Source organism: Pleurodeles waltl, chromosome 2_1, assembly GCF_031143425.1.
Source record: "Pleurodeles waltl isolate 20211129_DDA chromosome 2_1, aPleWal1.hap1.20221129, whole genome shotgun sequence".
Classification (NCBI taxonomy): domain Eukaryota; kingdom Metazoa; phylum Chordata; class Amphibia; order Caudata; family Salamandridae; genus Pleurodeles; species Pleurodeles waltl.
The window spans coordinates 186,184,651-186,205,885 of NC_090438.1; the positions used below are offsets into that span (position 1 = coordinate 186,184,651).

Below are 21,235 nucleotides of genomic sequence, written 5' to 3' on the forward strand. Positions count from 1 at the left end.
ATTCTGAAGCACTGTCAAGGAACAAAGGGGTGCAAAGGTTTAAAACGCATTCCCAAGGAAGTAGTAGTATTGCAGAAGGCAAAGGAGATGGAGTCGACGAATATGCTCTACAATTAAATCTTTAAACATATGTTTTAAAATGTGTAAAATTGTTACCTTGGAAAGACATACATTTTTACAGATAATCACAAGAACGAGGAGACTCAACATCCAGTTATGTTGGTGCATTACGTATTCTCTCTCTATCATGTGAATATAATGCTTTTGAAGAAGAAATGATCAGAGACCACTTAGTAGAAAAAACTAACCGCAAGAAAGTGCAGGAAGCACTATTATCCTCGCCTAACTTTACATTACAAAAAGCATTTGAGATGGCTACCAGAATTGAAAGTACATCATATAAGGAACAAATATCTTTAACTGACAATAAGGCACAATCTCAGTTGCAGAATATAATGGCTGTTAAAAGCAAGTACAAAAAGCAACAAGATACAAGAATCTGTCAAGTGATACTTCCATTCAAACATCTAGAGTTCTGGGAAAAAAAAAAAAAAAAAAAGACGTCTTCAGTGTTACAGATGTGGTAGTACATCTAGGCAATGCAAAAATATGTTCCACGTCTGACAGTGTGTGCTAAATGTATGAAGAAAGGGCATTTTGCAAGAGTTTGCAGGTTGACAGGAAGGCAAAATTCAAATAAAATATGCAGAATTGAACATAAAGCAGAGGATTACTTCATCAAGTGAGGAAGGCCTTGTGTTCACCATGACTAATTCTAATATGATCGATCAGGAAGGATGTGTGAGGGAAATAACAACTAAGAAAACAAAAAGACCCATTTGTTCTGTAATCCTAAGAATCGAGTCAAAATGATGCACAACCAGCAGTTAAGTACAGTTTGCTTTGCGTATAAAATTGAAGGAAGAATTAGATAAATTGTGTAAAGGTGATGTAATTGAGCCAATTGAAGCATCAGATTGGGTAGCACCTATAGTACTGGCTAGGAAGGCGTGTGTGGATTTACGAATTAAATTAACCGGTTCTGTGCCGCGGACGTAATGGTTACGTCCTGCGGCACAGTGCTCGTGTGCCCAGGACGTAACCATTACGTCCTGGGCACGGAGCTCAGAGGGAGCGCTAGCACTCCCTCTGTGGTCTTCCCTCCCACCCCCCAAAGGCAGGGATGGAAGGGGAAGCCCTTCCCCTTCCACCACTGACCCCCCCCCCCCCCCCCCCCTCCCCCAGTGACGTCTGATGGCCACTTCCTGAGCTTCCAGCGCGATCGGAAGAGAAATGCAAACCATTTCTCTTCCGATCATGTAATGGGGGCCTGAGAGGCTTCAAAGGAAAGGAATTTCCTTCCCATTGAAGTCTCTCAGAGCATTTCAAAAGCCGAATTGTAAAGCAATCCGGCTTTTGAAATGCCCACTAGACACCAGGGATTTATTTTTGGATGAAACTGGCATGAGGGGAGCGACCACTTGGGCAAGGGTCGCTCCCCAGCGGGACAATATTTTTCAAGACGTTTTCTGCCCCACGCACCCCCCGGGGCAGATCGACCTATTGTTAACATATTTAGTTTTTTTTGTTTTGTGTTTTTAGTCAAGGGTCGCTTCCCTGGGGGGCAAATTGTATTTAGACCAATTTTTTTTTTTTAGGCCAATCTGCCCCCATGGGGGCAGAAACCACGTAGGCACCAGGGATTGGTGTGTGTTTGTGTATGCGGTGTGTTCTTTAGGGGGGCACATTACTGTTTGCCATATCTGCCCCCCATTGGGGGCAGATGGGCCTATTTTTGGAAGGCACATAGGCCCCGGGGGGGGGGGGGGGGGGCAGAAAGCCCACCAGAGGCCGGGAAGTTTTTTTTCCAAAAATTAGAGGGTGGGGGTATGGCCATATCCCCACCCCAAATAAATGGTGCCATAGTTGTTTTGCCCACCAATGGGCAGATGGGGCAATTACCCCTGATCCATACCCCGGGGGAGGGGGGCAGCAAGTCTACCAGATGCCAGGGAATTTAAAAAAATAAAAAAAATATTGGGGTGGTGGCTCCCAACCAGTATGGGCCTGGTTACGCCCCCCACCTCAACTGAAGGGGGTAACAGTCTTTCAGCCCTCCCCCGTACTCCTAAAACATCTTATCCCACAGCAAGCAAGAAGAGATTTGAATATTTTGGGTTTTAGTTTCTCATTTGGGCCATGAGAGCTTGGCCTACTCTCAAAATCGTCCCACTTGGAATGGTGAGGGCTGCACTTTATGGACTTTGGGACGCTGCCATGTAGAAAAATCCACAAGACCTAGACACATCTGAAAACTAAACTATCCACAATCCCCTGCAAACCTCAAACTTTGCTGGAAATCACACATTTTTCCCACATTTTTGTGATGGAACCTTCCGGAATCTGCAGGAATCCACAAAATTCCTACCACCCAGCATTGTCTCCTCTATACTGATAAAAATTCTGCTGCACGTGTCAGCCTAAAAATGTTTTTTTGCAGACTGGCCTTTTGGACCCCCTTTGGTTCCCCCTCAATATCGACATGTTTTTGGCTCTTCCCTTTCACAAGCATTGGCCCACCTACACAAATGAGGTATCATTTTTACCGGGAGACTGAGGGGAACATTGGGTGGTATGAAATGTGTCCCAGTGCGGTGATCCCACACAGAAATGTGGGAAAAATAGATTTTTTAATTTTTTTTTATTTATTTATTTATTTTAGCTAAATTTGAGGTTTGCTGAGGATTCTGGGTAAGAAAACATTGGGGGATCCACGCAAGTCACACCTCACTGGACTCCCTCGGGTTTCTAGTTTTCAGAAATGTCTGGGATTGGTAGGTTTCCCTAGAAGGCTGCTGAGCTCAGGACCAAAAACGCAGGGGCCCCCGCAAAAACAGGCAGTTTTGTATTTGATAATTTTGATGTGTCCAGATAGTGTTTTGGGGCATTTCCTTTCGTGGGCGCTGGGCCTACCCACACAAGTGAGGTACCATTTTTATCGGGAGACTTGGGGGAACACTGGGTGGAAGGAAATTTGTGGCTCCTCTCAGATTCCAGAACTTTCTGTCACCGAAATGAGAGGAAAAAGTGTTCTTTTATCCAAATGTTGAGGTTTGCAAAGGATTCTGGGTAACAGAACTGGTCAGAGCCCCACAAGTCACCCCATCTTGGATTCCCCTAGGTGTCTAGTTTTCAAAACTGCGCAGGTTTGCTAGGTTTCCCTAGGTGCCGGCTGAGCTAGAGGCCAAAATCCACAGCTAGGCACTTTGCAAAAAACAGCTCTGTTTTCTTTGTGAAAATGTGATGTGTCCACGTTGTGTTTTGGGGCATTTCCTGTTGCGGGTATTAGGCCTATCCACGCAAGTGAGGTACCATTTGTATCGTGAGACGTGGGGGAACACAGAATAGCGAAACAAGTGTTATTGCCCCTTGTCTTTCTCCACATTTTTTCATTCCAAATGTAAGACGGTGTGTAAAAAAGACATCTATTTCAGAAATGCCCTATAATTCACATGCTAGTATGGGCACCCCGGAATTCAGAGATGTGCAAATAACCACTGCTTCTCAACGCCTTATCTCCGTGTTTCCCAAATTGTGCACCATGGCTCCCTGGTGCACCATCAGAACTCACCAGGGGCGCCGCACAGTTCTAGGGAACACTGAAATGCTTTCATTTTCATACTACCGTAGGGCCCCATACTAAAAATACATCACATTTAGAATGGAGCTTTACAGGAGTATGAAAACGAAAGAATCTCAGTGGAAATAAATTGAACTTGTTCGAGTTTTGCAATGTTATGTTGTAAAACCCCTCAAGTTTGATTTGTTTCCACTGCTAATCTCTCCTTCATACTACAGTACAGCTAACAAAGCTGCATGGTAATATGACAGAGAATGACATGCAGTGGAAACAAACCAAGCCTGATGGATTTTACAATAGACATCATAACATTGCAAAAACCTAAGTTTGATTTATCTGCACTGCCATTCTTTCTGTTTCATACTACTTTAAGGCTCCATTCTAAAGACAAGTTACGTTTAGAGGAGCCGAACAGTAGTATGAAAAAGAAAGAATCACAGTGGAAATAAATCAAACTTGTTAGGGGTTTGCAGTGTTACATAGTAAATTGTAAAACCCATCAAGTTTGATTTGTTTCCACTCAGTGTTTAATTATTTATAATTAAAAACGTACCTGAAAGCTCTCCTCTGAAACACGTGGCTGCTGCAGTTAAATATGCATACACAGAACATTGAAGCAGCGGTAATCCTAAAGCCATCTTGGGCCTCTTCAATCCATTTATAGCCTCTCCCTGCCCCTTCAGTTCACTCTTGCATCTGTCTCCCAATGTGGAGCTTTTCCGTCCTTCTCTTCCTTCATCTTTCCCATATGTGCCTTTGCTCACAGTAAATGCCTGATGCAGAAAACTAAGGGCCATATTTATGAAACGTTTGTGCCGCATTTGCGTCATTTTTTTAAATGCAAAAGCGGCGCAAACTCACAAAATATAATTATACTTTGTAAGTTTGTGCTGCTTTTGCGTCACAAAATAATGCAAATGTGGCACAGACTTTTCATAAATATGGGCCTAAGTGCCAGTCCTTAAAAATAAGTACTGTGTCCCCCACTGGATACCCAGTGCTTAATTTGTAGATAAAAATGTGATGGCGCTCAAAGCTCTCTTTTAAAACAAGCGGATGCTGCATTTAAATGTGTGAGCCTTCTTGGGCCTCTTTAATCTATTTACTGGCACTACCTACTCCTTCAGCTCACTCATGCAGCTTTCTACTTTCTCCCTTTGTGATGCTTTTTAGGTTGTCTGTTCCATCCACGTTTCCCATATGTATCTTTTGCTCTTACTAAATGTCTGATTCAGAAAACCGGAAACCACCTCCTCATATTAAGCCCTGCGGAAAGCACTGGCTCAAATTAAGCACTATTAGCACTGCGATTCTTTCTCTTTCATACCACCATACGGCTCCATTCTAAAGATGTTATGTTTGGAACATAACCGTACGGTAGTATAAAAAAGAAACAATCGCAGTGCAAAAAGTGCATTTGCAGCCCTGAGTAACCCATGTGGGAATGCCATGTGGGGATGTTATGTTATGGAAGACGCAGCTGTCAGCGTCTGGAGTGGTTTGGACCAGCACAATGACATCCTGCCTAATCAATAAAGAGCGTGTCGATTTAGGCAGGGTCAGGCCCAATCAAGACAATGATAGAGTGTTACTTCTATCCGTGTTCTGCAGCTACTCAAGAAAAGAGGGTAATCATGAAATTGCAAAAATGTCAACATTTAAGAGGAAAGTGGGAGATTAAAAAAAAAAAAAAGAATCGGGAGAATGTATTTGTCCCCTTGAGGCCTGAATCAGGTTTATTGTCATATATGGGACTTCGAAGTGTGATGCTGGAGGATCTGAGATCAAAAATGCTAATGTGCTTTTTTTTTTTTTTTTCTTTTTTTTTTTAATATTGTCAGGAACAAGGAGAAGGCGCTATGGCAGGCAGAAAGAGTGTGACAAAAAATGTTGTGCACTGGCCTGCAGCAGCAGATTACTGGCAGTGCGTACTCCAAGTCACTAAAGACAAGTCCCTATCGCAGAAGCCCTTTATCGGCTTCATCCCAATTATTTTTTAGGAAGAAAAATGGAAGTGCTCCCGAATCCTGGCTTACATCCCCCCCCATCCGTCAAAAAAAGTGACATAACGAGGAGCGGCAGCCAATGGCCAATATGTCAAGGGAGCCACGGGTCGAAAAAGTTTGGGAACCACTGCCTTATCTTGTGGCCATTTTGGAAATACAAAGGGTTTTTGATACCTATTTTTCACTTTTTATATTTCAGCAAATTAATTGCTGTATACCCAGTACAGAACAAAAACCCATTGCAAGGTGCAGCTCATTTATTGGCTCTGGGTACCTAGGGTTCTTGATGAACCTACAAGCCCTAAATATCCTCGCAACCAGAAGAGTCCAGCTGACATAACTGTATATTGCTTTCAAGAATCTGACATCGTAGGAAAAGGTTACAGAGTAAAACGTGGAGAAAAATGGCTGTATTTTTCACCTCAATTTTAATATTTTTTTATTTCAGCTGTTATTTTCTGTAGAAACACAATGTTTAGCTTTCTGGGATCCAGCATTGGTTTCTCACCCATTTAGTTCACTAACTGAAAGGCGGCTGAAAGCACAAAAAATAGTAAAAATGGGGTATGTCCCAGTAAAATGTCAAAATTGTATTGCAAAATGGGGTTTTCTAATTCAAGTCTGCCTGTTCCTGAAAGCTGGGAAGATGGTGATCTTGCCACCGCAAACCCTTTGATGCCATTTTCAGGGGGAAAAAACACGAGCCGCCTTCTGCAGCCCGTTTTTCCCCTTTTTTTTTTTTTTTTTTAAACAAATTTTTTACTGTATTTTGCCTAATTTCTAGGTCTCCTTCAGGGTCACCCACAAAGTCTGGGTACCTCTAGAATCCCTAGGATGTTGGAAAAAAGGATGCAAATTTGGGGTGGGTAGCTTATGTGAACAAAAAGTGATGAGGGCTTAAGCGCGAACTGTCCCAAATAGCCAAAAAAAAGGCTCGGCACAGGAGGGGAAAAGGCCTGGGAACGAAGGGGTTAACAGATTTGGGTGGATTGATATCCCTTACCTAATATAACAGAGATGCTTTCCACACTGAAAGTGGAGGTGGGGGTTTCAGCTTATTAGATATGACCCCAGCATATCATCAAGTAAATTAACATCCAGATTCCAGGCATTATTGTAATTGTAATATACTGTGTTCATTACACCTGAGGGTTTATGCCCTTTGGGTTAGACTCCGCTTCTGCTGTATTTCAAAGCATAGTTGAAAGTTGAAGTTTGACTGGTGTGGTATACTTTCAGGACGATGTAGTAGTTTTTGCTGAAAATCTAAAATTGCATGATGAGAAGTTATATAACTTATTGACGATTCTGAAGGATTAAGGGAGTTCCGCTGAGTCCCGTGAAGTGTAAATTCAATTCTTTCACCATAGAATATCTAGGATATAAAATATCATCGAAAGGCATTGAACCCAAAACCAGTTTAGTAAAGGCTATGGAATATTACAGTTCTCCAGAAGATAAGGATCCGTTAAGGTCATTTATGGGACTGATAGTTTTGCGCTAGGTTCTTACCAAAATGTGCTGAGAGAACATTTAACATGAAATGTTTTTTTTTTTTTTTTTGTAAAAGTGCCAAATTTGTCTGGGATTTAGAATGTTAGGAGAAATTCAATCAAATTTAAAAAAGAGTTCAAGCAGTTCCTATTAAACCTTTTGATACTAGATGTCATAGTATCCTAATGACAGATGCCAGTCAAAAAGGGTTAGGAGTGGTTCTTTTACAACGAAGAGGAGATAAAGAAGTAGTAAAGAAGTAGTAATTAGGTTTACCTCTAGAAGTTTGAAAGAAGCAGAAGCAGAGTTTGTGGGGTGTTGTTCATTTTAAACAGTATTTGTGGGGATCAAGATTCACAGTTCGAGTTGATTATTAACCATTGGTGCAGTTATTCACCACCAAGGGTGGTGAGCGAGTGACACCTAGAATTGCAAAGTGGCAACATCTGCTTCAAAATCGTAATTTTTGTGTTGAATATGTGCCAGAAAAAAAAATATATTAGCTGATTGTTTGTCCAGGTTAATTGAGAGCCACAATGATGAGGACAAGGAGAAGAGTGAAGATCAGGCTGATTTAGTATGTAGCATAGAATATTCTGAGGTAGCTATAACAGAACAGGAATGGAGATGCAAGTATGAGTTAGATCATGAGATGAGGAGTGTTCTTTTTCTGGTCCTGCTGTTTTTGAATAAACCTCTAAAACATTCTTGTTCTAGTAGCCTAATATACTCCCACACCGGCATTGGCAACAGGATCATGACCTGCTGAAATCGCAGATCTATATGAATTAATAGTACGGTAAGCAATGCTGTTCACGGAAACCTCAGACAACGTTCAAATGCGAGTAACATCACAACCACCTTTCATGGGATTTACACCCCTCAGTACACCTGTCTTCCTGTCCTGGCTGTTCTCTTACCTCTTTGAGTTTCTGAAGCCTATGCCGGGTCCATAAAGAATGCAGCTTGATGTGTAACTCCTAGAATCAGCATCTGGTGAAATCTGCCAAGCCAACAGGCGTGACTGATTGTCACTAATTAACAAGTGAACCTTCCCCTTTTGATTTAAAAGCAACATCCGAAGGCAAGGTGGGGGGATTGGAGGAAATCCCAGGAAAACTCAAAAAGAGCTAGAAACCAAGCTTGAGATCTCCAAAGTGGAGGTATCAGAACCACAATCATGGACTGTTTCTGGAGTGAGGATACCACCCTCTCAAGCATAAGAAATACGCTTGCGACTTGAGCCTGCTTTAAATCGTTACCTCCACCCTACTGCTGCTCAGGAGTATACACTTTACAAACCCTGGGGTCACAGAACAACCTCCTCGTCATAGCAGGCTACCCCAGAGCAGAATCCTTTCCAGAGCCTAATGTGACACTCAGGCTGCATGGTTCCAACACAGCCATCAACGTTTAATTATCAGTGCATTTCTCCATCATCTTCCATTGCCCTACCCTTGCTCTTTTGCATAGCAATTCATACTTTTGTTATCACACCGTATGGAAGATTTTGACTGCTCTCCTGACTAATGGTTGGTCAGACAGGCACTTGTGGAACTGCGCACCCTAGCAGGCAAAGAAAGCACACAGGTTCCTAAATAATGACTTCTGAATTAATACCTGTGTTGATGCACAGGGTGCTATTTGCTGACTGTTACTTAGCTATTGTTTCCTTGGTGCATAAGGAGGTGCAAAACGGCTGACATGTAATTAACGGGCAAGTGTTCCTGTTTTCAGACCGAATACTTCAAATAACTTGCATGAGGCACTTTTTAAAACTGAGTCAGTGACTGCCGAAGACTAGAGATGAAGAGCGCTTGGGTTGACGCTTGTAAGTAATGTTTACTCCTTAAAGGTGCATTTCCAAAATAGCATCTACCCGAATGTGTGTCCTGTCCACCTTACTAATGCAAGACATGCCTGCCCTACATTCCTTCCACAATCGCTGCCAGCATTCCATCCCATGCCTTTCATTGGATAAATCTTTCGTTGATGGAACTAACATGCCTGTTCGTCAAATCTTTCTCCAATGCAACCAGCGAGTTTCTGTTCTTTTTAACTCACTCAACTAGTCGTCTTCCTCATTGGTTTCACTAATTAAATCAGTTGCCCTACCACTACAACCTCTTACCAGTCTATCAACATGACTGGGTTCCAGAATTTTCAGTATTGCAATCAATGTGCTACTTCACGCTTTGACTAACAACAACTTGTTTATCCTACAAATCATACTTTTGAAAGCCGTAATTGTCTAGCCACGGCAGCAAGCAAAACACCTCCCTACCTTTCACTTACACAGTCACCATTCTATCTCCTGTCCCAAGTGAGCCTGTCTCCTACTTTTGGGATTAACATGAACTTTATTCCATTGTCTTTTGTGAAATGCAACTGCTACAAAATTTGCTATGAAGTACAGCCCCAGTCCCTCTTTACCTTGCAGCCTGTCAATATTAAACCTTACCACTGCCTAAATGTAATCACCCAATTCTTTTTTTATCAACAAGGCTGAGTTAATGTTACCTTTCCCGCAGACTATCAAATACTACAGATTACATTTTTGTTGTAGGTTGTGGCCCATCTTGGTCACTTTCCTCAAGACCAGTCTCTATTTTGCCTCAGATGTGAATAGCCTTAATACAGTGTTAACACGTTGATTTAACCCTCAACCCACTGCAGTCAGACCCAACAACCTCATCAAACCAGTAAACCCCAGCCCAGTCATAACCACTTGGTCCTCACTCGACATCCAGACCACTGTTACCATCATATCCTCCAACCATTCTGGGACACCCACCGGCCCCTGACCCCACCATCTCTTCAACCTTGGGTCCAACACAATCAGCTCTGAACTAACCAACCTCCTCAAAGTTTCCATCTCTACAGCATCCTTCCCAGATGGATGGAACCACGCAGACATCAGACTCCTACAAAAGCCCTCAGCCGACCTCAAGAACTACCAGCTGATCTCCCTTCTTGCATACCCAGCCAGAGTACTTGAGAAGACCATCAACCGACAGCTCACAGACTACCTTGAACGGAACCACCTACTTGACACATCAGAATCACGTTTCCAGGCCAGCCATAGCACCGAGACCACGCTCATCGCCACAACATGCATCAGCACCCTCCTCGACTAAGGAGAAACAGTGGCGTTGATTTTCCTCGACCTGTCTGCAGCATTCGACACAGTCGCCCCCTCCACATCCTCATCAACTGATTCCACAACATCGGAATTCAACAACATGCCCTCAAGTTTCCTCTTTCCTCTCAGGATGCACCTTGAGCAATTAAAATGGATGCTTTGAAACAACTTGAAAGTAAAACTATTTTTATGGTGTTAATTTATCTGAGGTATCAGTATAATTCCAGGACTCTACTGATACCAAGCTCATACTGCAGTTAAGAAATCCATTTCACTAGACTGGAACCTGTTTAAATTTAAGTTACACACAGACATCTACAGTGCATTCTCCCACTTATTTATGGCTTCGAATAGAACTTGTGACCAACACAAATTTCAATTAGGTGCCTTTGCTCAGTGGTTTCTTCATTAGAGTTAATAAATGGTCAACGTTGTTCCTTGAAGTAAGTGCATTTGCTTTCAGTAGAATGTGAACCAATGAGTAGAATTCATATGCTTTTTTAAGTTCTGGTTCTTCTTTTTTTTTTTTTTTCAGATCTAGTTTTTCAATTTGCTTTTTTTTTCTATTTGCGTCAGTGTATGTACAGGGAGTGCAGAATTATTAGGCAAATGAGTATTTTGACCACATCATCCTCTTTATGCATGTTGTCTTACTCCAAGCTGTATAGGCTCGAAAGCCTACTACCAATTAAGCATATTAGGTGATGTGCATCTCTGTAATGAGAAGGGGTGTGGTCTAATGACATCAACACCCTATATCAGGTGTGCATAATTATTAGGCAACTTCCTTTCCTTTGGCAAAATGGGTCAAAAGAAGGACTTGACAGGCTCAGAAAAGTACAAAATAGTGAGATATCTTGCAGAGGGATGCAGCACTCTTAAAATTGCAAAGCTTCTGAAGCGTGATCATCGAACAATCAAGCGTTTCATTCAAAATAGTCAACAGGGTCGCAAGAAGCGTGTGGAAAAACCAAGGCGCAAAATAACTGCCCATGAACTGAGAAAAGGCAAGCGTGCAGCTGCCACGATGCCACTTGCCACCAGTTTGGCCATATTTCAGAGCTGCAACATCACTGGAGTGCCCAAAAGCACAAGGTGTGCAATACTCAGAGACATGGCCAAGGTAAGAAAGGCTGAAAGACGACCACCACTGAACAAGACACACAAGCTGAAACGTCAAGACTGGGCCAAGAAATATCTCAAGACTGATTTTTCTAAGGTTTTATGGACTGATGAAATGAGAGTGAGTCTTGATGGGCCAGATGGATGGGCCCGTGGCTGGATAGGTAAAGGGCAGAGAGCTCCAGTCCGACTCAGACGCCAGCAAGGTGGAGGTGGAGTACTGGTTTGGGCTGGTATCATCAAAGATGAGCTTGTGGGGCCTTTTCGGGTTGAGGATGGAGTCAAGCTCAACTCCCAGTCCTACTGCCAGTTCCTGGAAGACACCTTCTTCAAGCAGTGGTACAGGAAGAAGTCTGCATCCTTCAAGAAAAACATGATTTTCATGCAGGACAATGCTCCATCACACGCGTCCAAGTACTCCACAGCGTGGCTGGCAAGAAAGGGTATAAAAGAAGGAAATCTAATGACATGGCCTCCTTGTTCACCTGATCTGAACCCCATTGAGAACCTGTGGTCCATCATCAAATGTGAGATTTACAAGGAGGGAAAACAGTACACCTCTCTGAACAGTGTCTGGGAGGCTGTGGTTGCTGCTGCACGCAATGTTGATGGTGAACAGATCAAAACACTGACAGAATCCAGGCATGGCAGGCTTTTGAGTGTCCTTGCAAAGAAAGGTGGCTATATTGGTCACTGATTTGTTTTTGTTTTGTTTTTGAATGTCAGAAATGTATATTTGTGAATGTTGAGATGTTATATTGGTTTCACTGGTAATAATAAATAATTGAAATGGGTATATATATTTTTTTGTTAAGTTGCCTAATAATTATGCACAGTAATAGTCACCTGCACACACAGATATCCCCCTAACATAGCTAAAACTAAAAACAAACTAAAAACTACTTCCAAAAATATTCAGCTTTGATATTAATGAGTTTTTTGGGTTCATTGAGAACATGGTTGTTGTTCAATAATAAAATTAATCCTCAAAAATACAACTTGCCTAATAATTCTGCACTCCCTGTATAGCCATGCTGCTAGATTAGGAGCAATACAGAGGCTTCCTTCTTGGCACTGCTAAAGGAGTGGTGTCAAACTAAGGCAGGCTATGAGTACCTCGGCATTCGGGAGAGGGAAGCGGTGGTGTGTTGCAGATCCATCATGGAGTAGAGAAGGGTGAGGACTTCAGGGTGACAGGAAAGATCTTGCATGGAGTTAATTGGAGAGGAGTGGGTTGGTGACTTAAAGGGTTGAAGATTAATTGAACTGCCAGACTAGAACTGCGTCTAAAGAAGTGAGTGGGGGGAGGGTGTTCCAGACAGCATGATAAATGAGCGTGGGGCCAGCTCCCTAGGTGTGTGTTCTGGGGCGAACACTGAAGGAAGAAAGCTGGGTCAATCCATACAGTGTAATCCCTGCAGCACTGTGACACTCTAGCAGCCCTGCTGCGGAGGCCATACTTTCCAGTAGCGAAGGGTATCAGTTTTGTTCTTCATTATGTATTAAAGTGCTGAAAAGATATTTTTGCTAACTTGCTTTACCTTTCTCCCTCAGCTAACCTAAACAAGCATTTGCAATGCAATGGGTCTTGCATTTACTCGAGTTAAAGCTTTTAGCGTTGTAAACTCCTGAGTGGATTTACTTGCCACATAAACTGAAAAGTAAAACAGTTTCACATAAGCAAGCTGACGGCCGCCATGAGCACAAAGCAAACACACAAAAGGAAACAGAAGTTCCCTCGCATTGTACCGTATTGGCAAAAAATGCAATTATCCATGTACCTTTCAAAAGTGCAGATATCCATGTAATGGGGTCAATATCATGCAAAGCGCTCTACTACTGCCCAGCAAGATCACACTGCCTATGAAATAAAGAGAAAAAATAGTGCAGAAACCATGCTGAAAACATGGAGCCTCGTATGTTTTCAGTAGTTGGCTGGTGCGCTTGAGGCGGGCTAAGCACCAGAAAAGGCATGACGACGTATGCATGCCGTTCACTAATTAACTCAAGCTAATTTTAAAAGACAAGCCCAAGAACCAACCAAACTGATGGGCTTGACATGGGCATGGTTAAGAGCCCCTAGAGAAATTACACCAGGGACGGAGCGCTTTGCGCTCGAACCCAAAAAGGTGCAGTTACATGTTTTTATTTTGAACGCACTGCGCCTTTCTGTTGTGAAAGCACCAAGCTGCCACAGTCCTGTTCCTGTTTATGTAATTTACTGTCTAGTTGTCAGTCGGACACAATAGATTTTAAATATTCCTGCCTGCAAGGTAAATCCGTGTGTCAGGCCTTGGGAGATATAAATTCCACGCTCCTAGAAGCGTTTAATTCATCAATGGTTATGCAAGTACATAGTGTCTTTTATATGCTTATTTACTCTGTCTCCGCATCACACTCTCGAATCCATCAGAATCACTATCCACCCCTCAGACAGGCTTATATGGCTGATCACATTCCTCCCACGATGCACACCACACATGCTCATCACCACCCTTTTGTCTCTAGGATAAATGTTTTATTTGGGGTATTTGTATGAAGATGATGTTATTGTATGTATCAGCTTGAATTGAGCTATAAAGCAACAGAACGCTGTGCGTTAATTAAGGGTTTGGAATTCTGTCTACATGAACGGGTACCTCAAGTAAGGATGACACACATTTTTTTTTTTTTTTTTTTCACATATAGGAACAGGAAGGTTAAGTAATTTCACGATGTGGAGTCTATCGCCGTGGCTTGGATTTGAGCCTGGGTCACCAGGTTTCAAAGGCGGCAGCTCCAACCACTAGACCACATATCCGCCTAGTCAATTCATGTGTTTATGTAAGAAGCTTTATAATGCACTTACACGTGACATACTGGTCACATCAGAGGGCTATGCAGTATGGGGAAACAAAGGAATAACAAGACCATTTGCATAGGAAAGAAGGCACTGGCAAAGCCAGTAGGCCTCACCTCTGGGATATGTTGGCTTTCCCAGTACCTTTTGGCAATATTGTATGTATTGCATTGGCAAGATGCGTCCACACTATTTTATAGGTGCACGCCTCCATTATGACGTATGCGTAATCGTCCCTGTGCAACCAGTAATCGACAGCACTATATATATATATATATTTTTTTTTGCAGTTAATACAAATAAAACATTTTATTCTTCAATTAAACCCTGTAAAGAACAGATCCAAAGAAAATTATCATCAACAAACACCTAAATGTTTCTTCGTACATGTAACGCCAGTCAAAAAGATTGCCAGATGTCATACATTTTCACTTCCACGCCCTCTTTTCAATAATTGAAGTGTATGCCAGCCTTTCCACCAATGCCCCAACCTTGGGTTTTGATCCCATGTGTAAAATTGATTTTTGCTGACAAGTGCTTGCCAAACGTTTCACAGACACTAAAGGCTAGTAAAGTAACAGAATGGCACCACACAAGAGAAGTATGTCAAAAGGTATTACTACACTTGTGCAGTATTCGGTATTAGAACATTGGAATGTTGGGAAGCTCCATTGAAGACAATGGAGTCCTCTGGGCTTCTAATAGTTGGTAAAAGCCCAGAGCCTCAACATTACATTGTTTTTGCTCATAGCTGTTGCTGTGAACAATGGCCCCACTGAGCCAGGGGTGATTTCAGTCTTCTTTGCTCTGTTAGGCCTTTGTTCCATTTATTAGAACATTCTACTCTGTAGTGGCACAGGCATTGAAAAATCATCAAAATGTACTTAGAGCTGCAGGTCGAGTAGCTTGAACAATCTACTTGTCCTAAATGTTATGGTCTTGACCCAGAAACGGGTCTCCGATTGTGTGATCCTAGGCAAATATTGCATTTTACAGTCACCTTTTTCTTCATTCTCACGAGTGTACCTTCAAATATGTGAGTTAAGCATTTCTGCAGAGAAGAAAAAAAAATCCTCTTTTGTTTGAATAAATACACTAAACGTTTGCTCCATGTATAATAAATCTAGCACACATCGGGTACACATGATCCATGCATGACTTGCCTCTTAGTTTACTAACAGCTTTGCCATCAGGGCAGGAGTGTTTCTCAGTTTGTTTAAACACTCACTTGTAATAAATATATCACTAAAGCATGATGTGGTATCGCACTGTCATTTATAGACAATACTTTTCCAAGAAATGTCCAAAAACCTTCCCACTCACTTGCAGCTTTACTGATAAAACTATAAAATGTATTAACAAGCTGTGAAAATTGGGTTTAAGAAAACATTTATCATTTGCATATCACCAAGTACAGTGTTCTGAAATTTTTTCATCCTAGTAAAAATATTTTCATCACACACAAGTACAAAAAATGGTCTTTCACAGCTACTGAAATATATATTGAAATGTCTGTAAAGTTAACTTAGGTATATAAATGTTATGTGTTAGTAAAAATCTGCAAACAAAAGCCTTTCCCTTCACATAGGTCAGACAGTTCACCTTACAAAATCCTGGAACTCTACAGTCACAGGGAATAGTATTTCCATTGCAAGAAGACAAACTGACATTTGACCTCTGAACACAGAGCAGATGTGAAGAGAATAAGATTTAAAGGCATCTTAATTGAAAATTCAGTTTCTGACTGAACAGAACACCTGTTCTTGGTCCACTGCCAGAAGGGTCGAGTGGAATCTATAAATAGCTCGACCTCATAAAATAAAACTCGCCAATAGTGGTTCAGTAGATTTTTCTAGCACTGTGGCACAATTTTCTAATAGCCTCATAGCCCTTTGTAGCTGGGCTATCTAGGCAGTTAAAGACACCCCCCGCTCCCTTGTTAAAGGCTTCTCTTGGGCCTTTAACGAGGGTGCGGGCCTTTAATGGCCAGTATAGCCCACTACAGCAGCCCCTGAGGCTATAGTGAACACCACAGGAGAAAAATACCCCATTTTCCTAGAACAAAAAAATCTGCTGGGTCAAGGGAGACCCCGAGTTAGATGCTGCCCTAGAGTAATGCATTTAAGAATTGGGCATCCACTGCAATGTATAAACAATTTGACTTTGTTTTTTTTTCTAAAAACAATAGTGTGTGTGTGTGTGTGTGTGTGTGTGTGTGTGTGTGTGTGTGTGCATATATATATTATATATATATATATATAATGTGTGTATATATACACACACATTCATTTAAATAACAGTAATATAGGGATTGTAAACAGTTTGCACGAAAATAACAAAAATAGAAAATCAAATCTGAGCCCTATTTGATTGGAAGAGCGCTAAAAATGCAGATCAAATACATGTTGAACTATAAACAGAGACCTCAGAGAAACTCGAAATGTGAGATAGTGTGAGTGATGGGATTCTAGTTGACATAAAACAGCATTAATATCTCTGGGAGGACATTTAGTAAATAATAAGATGGAACCAGCCAGTGTGATTCAGTTCGTTGTGAGCAGATATTTTATACTTCTGACAACCCACAGCCATTTCTCTAACCTCCGGAACCAGACCAAGAATGAAATGGTCAACTGTTGGCCTTCTTGGGTTCTTTCAAAATCTCAATTTTTATTTTTTATTTAATTTTTTTTAAACCATTTGAAGGCTGTTTTCAATGAAGATATTTACACCAAAAGAAATAAGAAATTATTTTCATATTCCTTCTTAATTTATTCTTTGGAGACCTTGACCTGTTTACCAACAAAATTCTATTTTTTTTCTTTCATCAGAAGTGGTACACATGCCTACAAAAAACATGTCCCTCCTTTTTTCCTCTGTAGAGGAGATATTGCCCAGCCCAGTAGAACTTTGAACTTCGGCGAATACTCTGGGGCTCATAATCTTTGGAGACCTTGTTATGCAGGACATTATGCCACAACAAACTGTTTCAGCTCAGAGTATTCCAAGTATTTACGTTTTCATAAAACTTCTTTAGTAGAGAGGAGCTGAAACCTCATTTGTTTCTTTGAATAACAAAGTGAAGGGGTTGTGTTCTTTGTGGTCGTATATATATATTTTTTTTTTTGTCTGTGGATCAGGTACTCAAAATTGTTGTTCTTTATATTTAATTTTTCTTGTTTATGTTTCAGATGGAACCTGACATCTTGTGGGACCAGCGTTGCCAGTTCTGAGTGCAGTGAAGAATTATTTTCTTCAGTTTCAGTTGGTGACCAGGATGATTGCTACTCTCTTCTGGACGATCAAGAGTTCACGTCTTTTGATCTCTTTCCAGAGGGCAGCGTCTGCAGCGATGTTTCTTCATCCATTAGCACCTATTGGGATTGGTCAGACAGTGAATTTGAGTGGCAGGTATGCTTTACTCTTCTTCTGTCCTGTGCAAGCCTGGCTCGGGCCTGGGCATGTTTTTGGAGAATGTATAATTACATTGGTTCTTAAAATCAGTTACAAATCTCTGAGGAGGATCATTCAAATTTTCAGAGATCATAACAAGAGCTTGGCCGGGCACGAACTTGGGCAGAGTAAGAGGCACAGATTAGTAGCTACTCACTTGGGCTTAATGATTTGGCAACACCAATAATGAAGCAAAAGTATATTGTGCTCCTGTCCAATATGCTTTTTGCAAAATGCTGAGTCGTGAACTCAATTTCGATGACTGCTGAATAAAATTAGATCGCAAAGGTCTAGTCCCAATCGTAGAAAGATATCATTTTCTCTACATTTTTTTTTCTCTACAGTGTTACATTTAATGAGATAAATGTTTTAAAGATTACTAGAAATTTGACTAATCTGATCTATGCCTCTAAAAACATTTAGATAGTGTTGAACTTCGTGTCTTGTCTTAACCCTTTTAATGCTTTTTAAGTTGCGACCTACCAAATTGCACAACTGTCTGGTTTGCTAAAGATATCTTGGGGACTTTCAGAAAATTGACTTGCTACCATTGGCGCTTTGGTTTGAAACTCACACTTTTTTGACTTTCCATTTGTAGGCTTTATTTGCTTTAGGCTCTCCAGGTTCAGTTGGCACCTACCATTGCCTAAACGGTGTTTTATGTTTCCTTCCACAAACTGTCTTTCTGTTAAAAGCCCTTTAAATTTTGTTCTCCTCTCCTCACATTTTCTGTGCATTCAAAGACCGAGGTTAAATGTCAGGCGTTGTCTTACAACGGCAATTGCTTACTTTTCCTTCTCTGACTTCAAAGTGAGAAGTTTTATGTGACCGTCTTACTCCACTCTACTCTGCACCACTCCACACCACTGCAATCTGCACCACTCCACTTAACACTGCATTCTACGCATTTCATGCAATGCCTCTCTACAGGAAACATTTACAAAGAGGCCATAACCACACATAGCCTTTACTGTGACTCAGTTATAACAAATGCATCTTTACAACGAAAATCTTAGCATCAACTTTTTTTTAATTTTACTTCGACCATGCCTTTAACACACACGACTTTACAATGAAAATGTAAGTATTTCACAGGTAAGTTTGTGTGTGTAGTACATCAAACTTAAGAAATGGCAACAGTGATTTATTAGTTGCACATCTGTTTCAGTTTCAAGGACAGTATCATGATGGTGCTCCACACACTACCAAACACCTGTTACCAGGATGTAGACATTTTAAGCAGAGAAACCTCTGCCGAGAGCCATAAATAAATAAAAAGCAGCAGCGCACTCACTACAGTCATAACACATGATCAGTACATTGTACTCCAGGGACATATAGTAATACCACATATGGTGATGTATATTGTAGAAGCTGCAAATACCAAAAAGGAATCAAAGAATTATATAAAAAAAATGATCTTTTACTCAACACCCAAAAACATGAACAACATTACTTAATTCCTTAGAACAAAGAAACAAAAGCTCAAATGCATTGATGATCTTGGTCACATGAAGGATTTGGCTGACACGTTTCGTTCCTACCTCAGGACTTCAAGGCTGACAATAGAATGTTAAGATCTCTATAAATCGCTTGCTAAAGCCAAAGAAATCTGAGATACATCTTTATTATCATACAAGAAGTAATACAAAATACAACCAATCGATAATGAATTGCTAAAACCTCAGAGGAAAAGACCAACTTCTTCCAATGTGCATTCATTTCTAGAAGCACAGAGTACTCCCAAAAATGACAGAAATATATCATTGTTACCCACAACAGATCTTTGAACTCCTCAGTTACAACAATGAACCTATCAGGGAAACCATAAACTACAACGAATAGAACACCACATGTGCAATTGAGAAACAACAAAATCAATAAAGACGCCCCATACCAATCAAATATAATAAAGAAAGAATGACAGGATATGTGTTGAAAATATTTAGACCCAAATCTTTTTAAGAACATTAAAAAGTGAAAATTACTTCCAAAGAAGGAAGTGTTTCTACTCAGGGCCAGAAACAGGGAAGGAATTGTAACATATTGGATACGAAATACAATTATATTTGTGCACATGAGAAATGTTTACCACAATATATGCAATATATGTTGCCTTTTCAGCTGATTCGAAATTATTTTAGACTGATACCATATGTGGAGGTTTGCTTATAGACTCTGTACTCAATGCTTCTTTAGAAGAAAGTATATGATTAGTATGGAAGTGATATATTATACTTCCTTCCCTATTTATGGTCCTGAGCATAAACACTTCCTTCTTTGGAAGTAATTCCAAATTGGAGGATGATCGTGTTTTTTGTGTGTTTTGTAAATGATAAATTTTTGGTATAATTATTTAATTCCTTTTTGGTTCTATTTGCAGCTTCTACTCTAGACATCACCATATGTATTATAATTGTTATGAGTGCACAGTTACTTTTTCTTCTAAGTGTGTGTGTATGTGTACTTACACTTAAAAAAAAAAAAAGGGACATTATAGTTAGGTTCACGCTTTACTTACACAAAACCATATAAATCTGTGGATTTTTTTTTTTCCAGTGAATTTGTATGTTTTTTTTTATTTTTTAACATTTAGTAATTTGTATTACTTTACATGAATCCAACCACTGACGCGCATGCGCAGCAGATGTTGGCTGAAGAGCCCGGCGTGTGGCCAGGCCCTACAGTCTGCTATCTATATGCCCCCGAAGGCCGCGCGCAGCAGTGGTTGGATTAAGATGTAGTAATTATAATTATTTTATGGGATTAAAAAACAGAGAAATTCTGTGAAAGAAAACCAAAGCTTACAGGGAGGTTATAGTTCTGAAATAGAATTAAAACAAAAAAACATAACAATTCACATAAAATACCAAATGTTACAGGGACGTACAGCTGGGTTCTGAATTTACTCGCACAAAACCTTAGAAATTAAGCAGTTACAGCTAGTTATTTCACGTAACTATAACTTGTGTCCTAGGGTAACTAAATCGCACCCTCACCATGCACTGCTAATTAGCCCAGATATTACAGCACTCATGAGAAACTTCTATAACATCAATAAAACATTAGCAGTCAAATCATTGAAGAAAAAACTGTGCATGGCAAGGGCGCAAGTTAGTTACTTGAAACCGTCCCTGTAACCTTTTTGATGTTTTTTTTTTTTTTTCTTTTAGTGAATTAATCTTATAATCTATCTCTATCTATCTCAGAGGTGGGTATGAGCTTTTGGGTGGCAGGGGTATTTTTAGGGTTTTGGATGGGTATGGGTTTTTGGGCGGCAAGGGTATTAGGGTGGGTATGGGTTATTGCATGTGTATGTATGTGTGTGTGTGTGTGTGTGTGTGTGTGTGTGTGTGTGTGTATATATATATATATATATATATATATATATATATATATATATTTTATACTTAGCTGTACAATAGTTACATTTATTTGGTAAACGCATATTTGTGGTAAAGTCGTTCTAAAGACTTTCATTGTAAGGACGCATTTGTTGTAATGAGGTGGTGTAAAGGCATACATCTTTCTGTCATACA

The 21,235-nt window shown here is 40.6% G+C and overlaps 1 protein-coding gene across 1 annotated transcript in view; it reads left to right on the forward strand.

Annotated features, from left to right (window-relative positions):
• FAM199X (family with sequence similarity 199, X-linked) overlaps window positions 1-21,235 on the forward strand; it is a 67,084-nt gene that overhangs the window by 19,264 nt on the left and 26,585 nt on the right. Inside the window, exon 2 of the mRNA XM_069212377.1 lies at window positions 17,435-17,654. Within this exon, the coding sequence (XP_069068478.1) occupies window positions 17,435-17,654 (220 nt within the window). The remainder of the gene's footprint in view (window positions 1-17,434; window positions 17,655-21,235) is intronic.